The sequence below is a fragment of the Vicia villosa genome, linkage group LG4 (assembly GCF_029867415.1).
Source record: "Vicia villosa cultivar HV-30 ecotype Madison, WI linkage group LG4, Vvil1.0, whole genome shotgun sequence".
NCBI classification, from domain to species: Eukaryota; Viridiplantae; Streptophyta; class Magnoliopsida; order Fabales; family Fabaceae; genus Vicia; species Vicia villosa.
Window position 1 is genome coordinate 17310933 of NC_081183.1, and position 13387 is coordinate 17324319.

Consider the following 13387-nt stretch of genomic DNA (forward strand, 5'->3'; position numbering starts at 1 on the left):
ATGTGAATGTCCATTTAAGTTGTGTGGTTATTGATTGGGAAATAATAAGTGGATATTTAATGTGATATGTGGTTTACATAATCATGATTGATGTGCAAAATTAGTCGGTCATCCAATTGTATGTCGTCTCTTGCCGAAAGAGAAGGAATATGTTTCCGACACGATATTGAATTTGGTACCTCCCAAGAACATACTTGCAACTTTTAAGCGCAAAAGACCTGAGACTATCTCAAATATCAAGCAAGGAGTTATCAATCCAAATTAGCGCTTAGGGGGGATTGAACTGAAATGCAACACCTCTTGAAACTTCTAGATGATAACAATTACGTTTCTAGGCACCAGAGATGTGGGGATGGAGTAACAATAAGAGATATATATTAGACTCATCCTGATTCCATTAAATTGTTCAATATGTTTCCCATTGTGCTTATAATTGATTCAAAGTATAAGACTAACAAATACAGGCTTCCATTGTTGGAGATTGTTGGTGTTACATCGACTGAGAAGACATATTCTATTGGTTTTTTAGTTTTAGAGTGTGAAAAAAGGACAATTTTGCATGGGCTTTAGAGGTTTGTCGGTCAATTTAAGATCAACGAGTACACCCCTCTTGAAGATCTGCAATACATATTGCACAACCTTCTACCATATAGTGACATTCACAAAATTGTGAAGATCGAGTACCACTCGCCATCCATTGACAACAAAGGGAAGCTTGAGTTCATCAACCATGAGCTGAAAACGGTCGTTGATTTACAGGCTATATGTGGAATACTTTTACCCATTTAGAATCAAAAGTTCTAATCGAGCTGGATGTGACTATTTCGACATTAACCATTTATTTTATTTATAACTAGTGTGATACCCGTGCGTCTGCACGGGTACCCGTTGTAGCCTTGTTATTTTGTTCAATATTGATATTATTGCAGAGGTAAATGTCCTAAAAAGAGATGTGTAAAATATAGAAATTTCTTTTCAATAGGTTTGGCCAAAGTTTGGAATATTTTGATCAATAAACATCATTTTCCCGTTAATATTCAATATTTCGATCAGTAACTTCATGTTCCCGTTAATATTCAATATTTTAATAAGTTCATATTCTCGTTAATATTCATTATTTTGATTAGTAACTCCGTATTTCTGTTAATATTTATTATTTTGATCGATAACTTCGTGTTTTCGTTAATATTCCAAATTTGTTCCCATTTCATTTATATGTTTTTAAATTTCATGTTTTTAAATTGCGAAAAAAAACATAATTACCAGTCAGTTCACACGAATTTTGATAGTATGAGAGAAGTTTATACTTTATCAAATGTACGGAAAATAAAATTAGATATTCTATAAACTTCATAGTTTAGACACAAAACAAAACCAAAAAATGAATGGAGAAATAAAATAAAATAGATTTTAAATGAGAATAAAATAATCAAGCAAAACATATGATCTAGTGATGGTGAATCCAAGTATCCAACTAAGAAGATCTAGTTTCTCTTCACCTTTAGCATGCAGCAGTCCTACAGCCATATGTTTGCATTTTTAATTGCTTAAACATGTCTTTTTGTGAGGATGTGGTAATGTTGGAGAGTGAATTTCAATTTTTCTACATCATTACATTTTTTGTAGGGTCTTTTTGTATCAATCTCTGTTTGTTATGCAAATAGAAAATGAATTTGTATCACATACAATAAAGTTTTTTAGAAAAATAAATAAAAACTAAAGGGGAAACATTAGGAGAAGTTTATTAATATCAATCAGTTACCAATGGAAGCCAGCCTCAAAGGGGAAATTTATTAGATAAAGTAAGGAGTTAAGTGGCATAGGGTTGAAAAAATATATTAACTATAAACTTCATTAACCACTTTTACTACTTCATTAATCAATAAAATACAGACTATTAATTATGTATTGACTCTAAATTATAAATGTATTAACTAAATTTTACACTTCATTAACCAACTTTATTTTACTATTTAATTTTTATTTTATTTTTGAGAACTCATTAACCAAATTATGAACTGCATTAACTAACTTTGTACATATTATGAACCAGTGTTAGTTTATTAAGTAAGATTTTATATTTGATGTCAGAACACCCGATAACCAAACTATAAACTATCTTAACCAATTTATAACACTCAATTAACAAACTTTACTTTATAACTTAAAACAATTTTTTATTTTAGAATACATATTAACCAAACTCTGAATTTGTATATTAACAAAGTTATATATATATATATATATATATATATATATATATATATATATATATATATATATATATATATATATATATATATATATATATATTAAAAAATTAAAATAATAAAAAAATATTATTCACGTATTTGTGGACAGTGTATTTAGTGTAGGTATATGAATTTGTTATCATAATAGCATTTCTCTTTTATAAATTATTATTATAAATTATATAAAGGAAGAAAATGAAACATATCTTACTTTATTGGATTTGGATATGATAAAGTAAAAAATGGTTTCTTTACGATAGACCATACTGATTTTTTGTATTGACCGTAGTTCTTCGTTTTCACGTTAAATTCTTTCCTTAATATTTTAAATGGGGTCAATAAGAGTGTAAAGTAGTTTGTTTATCTAAATATCAGGATTTTCTTTGAGGACGCACAAGACTCAATATCGTACTTAACCCATGACGAAATATGGTTTTAAAAATATCTATAACAGTTGATATGTGATTAAATAAGGTCTCTATGAATTTTTTTCATGGTTAAATAAAGAACCTCTAAAAAACACTTGAGACTGTTATGTAATAAACAAAGATAGTCATCAATAATTTAAGGTTCAAAGAGATGGAGAGATTTTGTATGCTCAACTTGCCATCATAGGCATGAAACAAAGAATACCTACATGGAGAAGAGTTTTGCTATGTTAATAAGAGTCATCCCAAATACATTAGATTTTTTTTACACCCTTTAGATTAAAACTTGTCAAACAACTTAGGAAATGTTCTTTGAGGACATTGAGAAGCTTGTAATTCACAACTGAAGGCCATCATCTACATGCATCAAAACCATGATAAGTCAATATGTTTTCTACATTTTGAGACGGAATAAGTAACGAAAAATTATTAAATCGAACAATTGAGCATTCTAACCTTTGGAAGAAGAACTTTTATCTTCGTCGAGTGGAGTTTCAGACGAAGGAGAGGTTGGCGATGATTGGTTGACGTATTCCCTCGCATCAATCAACATCGCAATAACCTCTCTCATTGTAGGCCTATTAAGCGGAGACGCACTTGTGCAAAACAGCGCGATTTTGAGAATAAGAGACATTTCTTCAACGGTTCTTTGTTCGTCCAGATTCAATCTCTTGTCGAATAATTCAAATGTAGGCGTGGATGCTTGAATCGATCTTCTCACCCAATTCACTAAATCCCCGCCTTGTTCCAATGGTTGAACCGGTGACCTTCCCGTTACTAGCTCCAGCAAAACTACCCCGAAACTATATATGTCACATTTTTCTGTCACCTTCATGGTGTAAGCATATTCTGAAAATATATATAAATCGAGCAACAATTAGAAAAGCGCAACGATTAAAATGACTCAATTATGATTCTAATTGCTGAACTTAATCATACCTGGAGCAATGTATCCATATGATCCGGCCACAGCAGACATAGATTTCGAGAATGAAAAGTCAATCAATTTCGCCAATCCAAAGTCTCCAACATGAGCCTGAAAACTTTGATCAAGCAAAATGTTGTTTGACTTGATATCGCGATGAATGATTTGAGGCTTACAATCATAATGCAGATAGCATAAACCTTCTGCTGCTCCTAGCGCAATTTTATATCGAACATTCCACTCCAATGAACATTTTTTCGAACTCGAATGAAGTTTTTCTCCGAGGCTTCCGTTTTCCATGTATTCATACAACAGAAGATTCGAATCCTCGTGAAAACAAAATCCATGCAGCTTCACAATGTTCCTGTGCCTAATCTTTCCGAGAGTTGAAATCTCCGCAATGAAGCTTCGGTCGACGCTTCCTGCTTCTCCGCCGCGTGCATTCAGCTTCTTGACTGCAATGACTTCACCATCATTCATAACAGCTTTGTAGACAGTTCCACAAGCTCCTTTTCCTATAACTTCGTCTTCCGAAAAATTTCCAGTAGCTTCCAAGAGATCATTGTAAGTGAAGCCTTCTTTCGGAAAGTAGTAGCTATCATCTAGAACATGAGGCTTTGTTTGTTCTTCAATTGAAACGAAAGAGTCGCTGCGGCGGCGTTTCATCATAGTCCAACATATGCAAACAATGAAAACAAGAGAAACAAAACCAACCACACCAGAAACAATGCTCACTATCTTTTCCCTCGACAAACCGTCTTTCGCTGGCTTTTCGCGATGAGATGAAGCTAGAGATGGATGACATTGATTAGTACCTACGCGGCACAAACCGTTGTTCCCAGCAAAATTCGAGAAATCCATCTTTCTAAATGTAGTTGTGTCTGGAACAGTTCCTATCAGCTTATTGTTAGACACATTGCATACTAAAAGACTAAGCAAGTCACCGATCGACGAAGGAATTTCCCCGATAAGTTGATTGTCGTTCAAGTAAAGCGATTCTAGCATTTGCAAGCTACCTAAGCTATCAGGAATTGTATCAGAAAGATTGTTGTGACTCAAGTTAAGTGCTATCTGAAGAGCAGAAAGTCTTCCAAAATGAAAAGGGATCGTTCCTGAGAATCGATTACCTCCGAGCTCCAAATCGGTTAGCCGAATAAGGTCTCCCAACGCGCCCGGTATCTCTCCAAAGAGCATATTATCAGAAATTTTTAGTAGCTCCAAATTCACAAGATTTCCAATTGAACCTGGAAGCATACCAGTAAACTTGTTCCTGCTGAGATCAAGCCTCTGCAGCCTCACACAGTTTCCTAACTCGTCCGGAATACTTCCACCAAACCGATTCGACGAAACATTGAATGTGACAAGTTGAGACAAATTTCCAATCTCAGAAGGTAGAAAACCAGAAAAATAGTTATCCGACAAATGCAGCCTCTCTAAACTCCTAAGCTGACCAATCCCAGGGCTAATTAGTCCCGAGAATCGGTTCTGATGAAGCTCGAGCGCGGTTAGATTATGAAGTCCATACAATTCAACAGGTAAGCTTCCCGTCAAGAGATTATCCCCTAGCATTAACTGCACAAGAGACTTACAAACTTTCAAGCTATAAGGAATATTACCAAAGAGCCTATTTGATCCAAGGCTAAGGAACTGAAGTTTCTGATATTCACAAAGATGAATCGGAATCATACCGACAAGATTATTCGAAGATATATCAAGAATAGTAAGGTTCTTAACAGCTCCGAGATGAGGTGGAATCACACCTTCAAGTTGATTATCAAATAGCTGCAAATCTTGCATGAGTTCCAAATTTTGAAACTCCAATGGAATTCTACCTGTCAAGTGGTTCAAAGACAAATCTAAATTTTTCAGCAGCCTCAAATTTCCAAGCTCCTTCGGAATATCGCCTTGCAAATTGTTTTCGAACAAATGAAGCAAGGTAAGATTAGAGATTTGGCCTAACTCTTTTGGAATGATACCAATCAAATGGTTTTCAGACAGGTCAATCTCAATAGCATTAGTACAGTTTCCTAACTCGGCCGAAATCGTACCATTCAACTGATTCGTGTACATGTACAATCTCTTCAACCGCGATAGCCTCCCGATCTCTCTCGGGATACCACCAACCAACAAATTCTGATGCAAAGCAATCAACTCAAGGCTGCTAATGTTACCTATCTCAAGAGGAAGCTCACCCGAAAACGAGTTTTGCCATAGAATCAAATTCGTAAGACTCTGAAGCTTTTGAAGCTCCTTTGGAATAGAGCCTGTCAACTGATTCTGTGCTAACCCTAATGTCTCTAAGCTTTCACATTCACTGATTTCTGAAGGTAACTTTCCTGACAAGCCATTCAAACCTGCTCTTATAACTCTAAGCTTCTTCAACTTACTTATCGACGAAGGAATGGTTCCGGTTAAGTTATTGCTATAAATCACCAACTCTTCTAATGATGTTAACTCACCAATATCTTCCGGAATTTCGCCATACATATAGTTTTCACAAAGGTAAAGCTTTCTAAGAGTTCTGATTTTCCAAACAAGGCTTAAAAATGCTCCATGAAACCTATTAGTACAAAGGTCTAAAACCTCGAGTTTATCACAGGTAACAAAAAAAGCTTCATGAATTTGACCCGAGATAAAGTTTTTCGACACATTCAACTCGGTTAACCACGGAAGGTTACAGATTGATGGAGACAAATTACCAGAGAGAGTAAGGTTGTGGAGTGTAACAGAAGTTACCACTGAACCACTACAATACACACCAGTCCAATTGCATGGAGATGCATCAGAAGGATTCCAGTCAACAAGATTATCATTTGAGTCTATAAGAGAAGCTTTGAACTTCAAAAGAATTGAAACCTCTTCATTGATTGAACCTACCAGGAACATTCCAAGGCTAAACAATAGAATCATCGTATAGTAAAAGTTAAAAAACACATTTTTTGAATGGAAACTTGAATCAAATGCCATTTTCTCATAAGGGTTTGGCTTAAAAACCAGAAGCAAAAAACACAGAAAGTTTGAACATGAAACAATTGAGAAATTGAAGACAAAACAAAAGATAGCGTGTTGTGTAAGAAAAACAAAAATGACCCTTTTGGTTAGAGAGAGAAATTAAACAGACCCATGAAAGCAATGAATACAGAAGAGAGAGAGAAAGTAAAAAGACATAAACTTTGATAGATGAGAGCATGGAAAAAGTGAAGATAAACCGTGAAATGATCACGATTATTATTGAGTCAACGCTATTTTTGTGTTGTACAACTTTACAGCAAAGTAGCATAAACTAGTTACTGTTTTGTTCATGTTCTGGGAATGTGAAACCACAACCATAATGTGTGGTTTTTTTTGTTGCATGCACTGTTGCTATGATTTGTGTGTTTAACAGATGGAGTTGAAAAAAATGGTGTGTGGAAAGTGAGAGGAAGAGAATAAGGACGTGTGGAATTGTTAGGGTCATTACAATTCTCCGCCATTGTTGCTGAGCCTACCATAATGGGAATTTGATTTGTTGTGAGTCAGAAGTGTAATGATTTGCAATATGAATGAAAGAAAGTTAGTGCCATAGTGCCTAATTACACCTCAATTATCTACTTGTTTGATCTTTTTTCCACGGCCACTCATATTCAATCACTTGTTTTTCTTCTTCTACATGTTGGTCAATATATACGGCTTATATCATGACATGAGGGTACTTAGGTGTAAGGTAAGTGATTTGTGACATTAGTGTTAAATATTAGTAGTATTACATAAATTAAGTGTTTATTAGTATAATCAATCAAAGGTTAAGACAATCCCCAAGGTCTAGTATTGGAGGTTTGGGTCTTGAGAGTGTGGTCCTCTCAAGGTCCTGAATTCGAATCCTACTAGATGCTAACAATCCTTGTAGATACCAAGATTTATACAAAAATCAAAGGTTAAGATAATTTTCTCGATTCGAGATATTAGCCTATGCATTATACCCGATTTCTACTTGGAAAAGAGTTTGCTTTGGCTTCTTGGAGCAGCGGAAGCCTCCGAAATTGAGGTGATCTGAGTTGTGAATTTATGAATAATACAAAGGTCACTCCTACAAAAAACACATCTAACGTCGGCTACATGGCGTTATGAAAAGCTACCCCTTTAATTATCACTTCGGATATTAAAACGCTGAGGGGTAAAAATTAACTGCATGTGGGCTTGATTTCCAGCATCATCTTTTTTATCATTTTCAGAACTGGATTGCACGCCCAATAATAATACTCGGTGTTTTGAAGAATCTAGGTAATAGTTAGATGTTCTTACCTTGTTTTATTGAGAAACCGAGGGGTTAAGATTTTTTTTGTACTGTCATTTGCGCCTGTATTACAGAACCATATTACATAATGCATAACCATATTTTGCATAAACCTAAAACAGAGACATAGTACATTTTGCCTATTCCTCAATCTGAAACATAAATATTCATTTATTATACAAAATGCAAACCCAGAATAGCACACACTTTATAATTTTACATCAAAACTAAAATAAATGAGTAAGAAACAAAAGCAGTAAACCATTTACTTACTAGTTTTCACATATCCCCTCTTCATGATCACGACGAATAGCATGCACAACATCTGAATCGTTTTCTTCAAATGATTGACGTACACGTGTTTCTAAACAAGGCGTCTCATAGTTAATATCTTGATTTTCATCAGTACTATCGCGAATATGTTTTCCTTAAAGAATAATTAACCATCTAGTGTTTGATGGATCATTGACATAAAAAACTTGTTTTCCTTGGTTTGCCATGATGAATGGTTCGTTCTTATAGGTTGCCTTTCGAAGATCAACCCTTGTGAATCCTAATTCATCAATTTCTACAACAGTGTTACTGTCAATTCATTTGCACTTAAATAAAAGCACTTTAAAAGAAACAAAGTCCATCTTCAAAATCTCCTCAATGACCCCGAAAGTATGCTTTAGATGCTAGTACAGGATTGTTATCTTTGGAACTAGAAAAGTACAAACAAACTATCACATACATTTTTCTCCACATGCATTGCATCAATACAATGTCTTACATCAAGACTAGACTTGTATGGAAGATCAAAGAATACTGACCTCTTTTTCCAAGAATTTTTTCCATGGGCTTTTTTTTTTCTTTCCAAAGGCGACATTAATGTGTTAATGTCTTCTATAAACTTCCTTCCCGATTAAGGGCTTTAGAGCGACACCAAATTCATGCTCTCCATTAAAAGCCTTGCACAATCTACGATACGAATGATTAGGTCTTAGAAATTTTCGATGTCCAAGATAAACTGTTTTTTTTTCATTTTTGTAATTGGTGGTGACGTGTATCAACTTCACATATAGGACACGCTTTATGACCATTGACGTTGTACCTATAAAAATTATCGTATGTAGGAAAATAATTGATTTTGAAAAACAACATGGCACGCAACTTAAAGTTATCACATGTATACGTGTCATCAACATCAACGGCTTCCTCCCACAAAAGTCTTAAATCTTCAATCAATGGTGTTAAATAAACATCTATGATGTTCCCTGGTTGTTTTGGACCTGAATTCATCATTAATAGCATCATATACTTGCGCTTCATGCACAACCATGAAGATAGGTTATAAATTAAGAGAAGAACAGACCATGACATATGGTTAGTACTCAAATTACCAAAAGGGTTCATTCCTTCGGTGGAAATTCCAAGTCTAAGGGTCCTTAGTTCAAGGGGAAAATATGGAAATAATGAATCAATTTTCTTCTATTGCAATGAATCAGCTACATGGCAAATTTTTCCATCACACACTCTTTCATTTGCATGTCATCTTGTACTATTTGCGTCACTAACATTAGCAAACAATCTCTTGAACCTTGGAATTATCGATAGGTACCACAACACCTTGGCAGGAACACCCTTGTTAGTTGCACCATCATCATCATCAACAAAATTGTCCTTCTGCTTGCAGCGCGACACCCCACACCTCAGGCACTTCTTCAAGTTTTCAAACTTATTCACATATAAGATGCAATCATTACGACAAGCATGTATTTTGACATAGTCTAAACCCATTGGGAACAATATCTTCTTGGCCTCATAAGTACGGTTCGGCAACGTGATACCTTCGAGAAGCATTTCTGTCAACAATTCAAGTAATTCATTGAAACTTTTATCCTCCCACCCACATATTGCCTTAAGATTAAAGAGTCTTAACAAAACTGATAATCTTGTAAAACTTTTACATCCCGGGTACAACAAATCTTCCATGTCTTTTTGCAAAGTATCTACCATATTATAGCCTTCTTGAAAGAATCTACTCCAATATCATGAATGATGTCTTCCAGATTATCAATCATAAATTCACCATCTCCATCTTCAATTGTATGTGACAGAGGTCTCTTTTTGTCCCTTCACCATGCCATACACAATTCGTGTAATTTTGAATAATTCTATCACAACCACAATGATTGATATAACATTCCTTGGATGTTTTTTGTATTATTGCATTTCATACAAGGACATTAAAAAATCTTATTATTGTTAGGAAGGTTTTTTTCCGCAAAATCAAGAAAATGTAACACTCCATTCTCATACTCTTTACTTAATTTATTGGCTTTCATTCAACTACGATCCATAAGATAAATCTTCTTAACGACAACAACAATAACAGTAATAGAGAACAACAACAACAAGAGCAACAATAATAGAGAACAACAATAACAATAATAACATATCACAAAGAAGAGTTCTTATAATAATGGTGAGAGAATTTTTCCGTTCGCTATGGCTTCTTGAAGAAGAAGAAGATGTGTTTTTTCGTTAGTTGGAGAAGTAGTGTTCTTTCGTTAGGGCTCGAAAATTGAATTGGGTAGATATTAGGGATGGCAACAGGGCGGGTCGGGGAGGGGACGGTTATTACCTCCCCTAAACCCAAATTCGAGTCTCCAAATAATCTTTGTTCCCCGCCCCAAACCCAAACGGGGATGAAGAATTAAACTCAAACCCGACCCAAACAGGTTCGGGTATCCCCGCTCCGCCACCTTCCATTTAGTGAAATCAATTTTTTTAAATAAAAATACTTATATTTCCAAAATAAAATTATATTATAAATAATAAAATAAAACAATTTCATACATACATTTAAAATATTTTAAATAATAAATACAAATCAAAATATCATAACATTGGCCACTTATTTAATATTCTAAATTATCAAAAATAAATAATAATATACATAATGAAATAAATGGGGCGAGTTTGGGGTGGGTACTAGTGTCTCTATAACCTGCCCCGTCCCCATATTTTGTAATCAGGAAAATCCAAACCCGGACCCAAACCCTGTAAAAGTGGGTTTTCCCCGTCAACTTTGGAGCGGGTTTGTCATACCCCAATTTTTGACCTTAAGATCATACATTGATTGCATTTTAATCATCAATCAAGAGCAGCATTATGAAGCTCTATTCCTGATACTGTGATTATCTCTGAGAGGAATCATCAAGCACTTCTAGTTTTTTTTATTTGTTTTATACTAACCAAAATCCAAAAATATGTATTTTGTCTCTTTTGTTTATATTTTACAGGTAAAAGATCGGGCGAAAATCAAAACAGTGCAAGAAGAAAGATTTTTGAAAATTTGAAGGTGGAAATCGATTTCCTGGGGCGAAAATTCAAAAAAAAAATAGAGAGGGAAGCATGACATCATTTTGACACCTATTTTATTTGATCATTTTTGTCATTTTACCAATTTTCCACCTCATCAAAAATAATTCCCTTCATTAACCCCATTTTAACCTCATTTTACCATTTAAACACCAATTAAGCACAAATTAATTACCAAATGCAAAATGACCAAATTACCACTACTCTTGCTCCAATTCTATAAATAGAGGCCTTGCCTCCTTCATTTCACAAGCTTTGAAAGCCAAAGAAATTCTTGAAAAATCACTTCTCATCCTTTCCAAAACCCTCACCCAAAGTTCATTTTCATAGAATTAGTGAGATTCACCTTGAATCTTGCTAGTTTTGAACTAAACCTCCTACGTTTCACTCTTTTCTTTACTTGTTCATCTCCAATTTTTAAGGATCTACTCATTTGGTGCTTGTTCTTGAAGCTACTCCAACATTTTGTTCAAGAAGTGGTAAAATTCTAAACTATAAGATGTAGATCTTTGTTGCTTGTGTTCAATGCATCTTTGATGCTACATTGGTCCTATTTGATGGTGAATTGATGGAAATTTCGTGCTCCAATTGATATGTGATCATAAGGTGTTTGTATGTTTTCCTAAATCAAGTTTTATGCTTCATAATGCTGTTTTTTTGAAAACTGTGCACAGGAAATCGATTTCCTACAAAGGGAAATCGATTTTCACTCTGTTTTTTGCGCCAGATTTGAATTTTGCAGGCAAGAAATCGATTTCCTACAGAGGGAAATCGATTTCCAGTGAGGCAGAATGCTTGTTTTTGCTATTTTTGACTTGTTTTTGGTTCTAACTCTTCTTCTACTCCTTTCTTTTGATATTTTCTTTGAATCACAAATTAGAGGCCTAATTTCTCTCTAATATCAATGGACTTAGGGCGTTGATAGGATGAAAATCCGAATCCGCAATATTAAGTGATTGAAACTATGGATGAAAGGAGCTTTTGAATGTGGTTCTATCTTTTATTTCTCTTTCTTTTGATCGATGAAAGTCTTAATACCTTGAGAATTCTTATGGATTCTTGGTAAAGACTAGATCGTTACCTATTTTCTTTTCGTGCGGTATTGCTTTCGGAGAGTGATCTACATATCGCTTCTCTCGCATGCATTAGCACATAAAGTTTTGACCGGCCTCGTTGTAGGGTGATTTCTACATAAATCACTTGGCGATCTGCTTAACATAGCGCAATATTTCGTGTCCCGAATCAAAAAGATCAAACATGGAAGAGAATTGTATGAGGTTGATTTAAGGCCTATGGAAGTTTATCGTGTAGTCGCTATGATTTTATCAAGCTTCTAATAAATTCCCATTGAATTTAAATCCGAGAACATCCTTCACTCACCATCGATCTTTATTACTAACTTTGATAACATACTTGACAAGTTTCAAGATGGTTATCTTTAACATCTAACAATTGACTTTAATTTCCGCATTTTATTATATTGCTCTTTATTTTTTCGCTTTATTGCCTTATTTTGTCATTTCATCATGTTTATGTTTCCGCTATTTTCTCTTTGTCCATTTGGACGTTTATATTCCGCTATTTTCTCTTTGTCCATTTGGACGTTTTGTTTATGTTTCCGCTATTTTCTTTTTGTCCACTTGGACCATACTTTATCTTTTGAGCTAAAACACTAATAAACAACAAAATTCTAAAAAAAGCTTAAGGTTCTCTCTTGGACTATTGGTTACTATCCCGAGCATTTTGGAGATGTGGACTTTTGGACTTAGTACCTTTGGACCCTTATTCTGTTGTTACTATGTGATTATTATGTCTGTCTGCCATTGAATTGTTGTCTGTTTACGTGTGCAGGTATTTCCTTGAAAGCCCTTGATGGTTAATTCCAAGGCATTGATATAAGGATTTTACCCGAAAATAGCCGTTACTCTACCCGATTTTCGTCAGAATTTTAATGTGCTTAATGCAAAGTGGTGCTAAAGATAATAAGTTCATCTGGATCCCCAAGTGGTAATGCTCTGGTTTAATGTCGATATTCCAAAGGATGGGAAATCTACCTTGACTCTTAATGTCAAGTGTTGGCTTCTTATTTCGGTTAGACTGTTTCTTTCCTTAGCTTTTATTTTACGTATTAGGATAGCCTCTT

The 13387-nt window shown here is 34.5% G+C and overlaps 1 protein-coding gene across 1 annotated transcript; it reads right to left on the minus strand.

Annotated features, from left to right (window-relative positions):
* Positions 1–2533: 2533 nt before the first annotated feature.
* LOC131594595 (leucine-rich repeat receptor-like serine/threonine-protein kinase At1g17230) lies at positions 2534–7218 on the minus strand. The gene is made up of 3 exons (XM_058866766.1): positions 3620–7218; positions 3137–3529; positions 2534–3037 (listed from the first exon to the last, which is right to left on the minus strand). Exons 1-3 carry the CDS (start codon positions 6570–6572, stop codon positions 3018–3020), a joined length of 3366 nt encoding a protein of 1121 aa, XP_058722749.1. The 5' UTR covers positions 6573–7218; the 3' UTR covers positions 2534–3017.
* Between the last annotated feature and the right edge of the window lie 6169 nt (positions 7219–13387).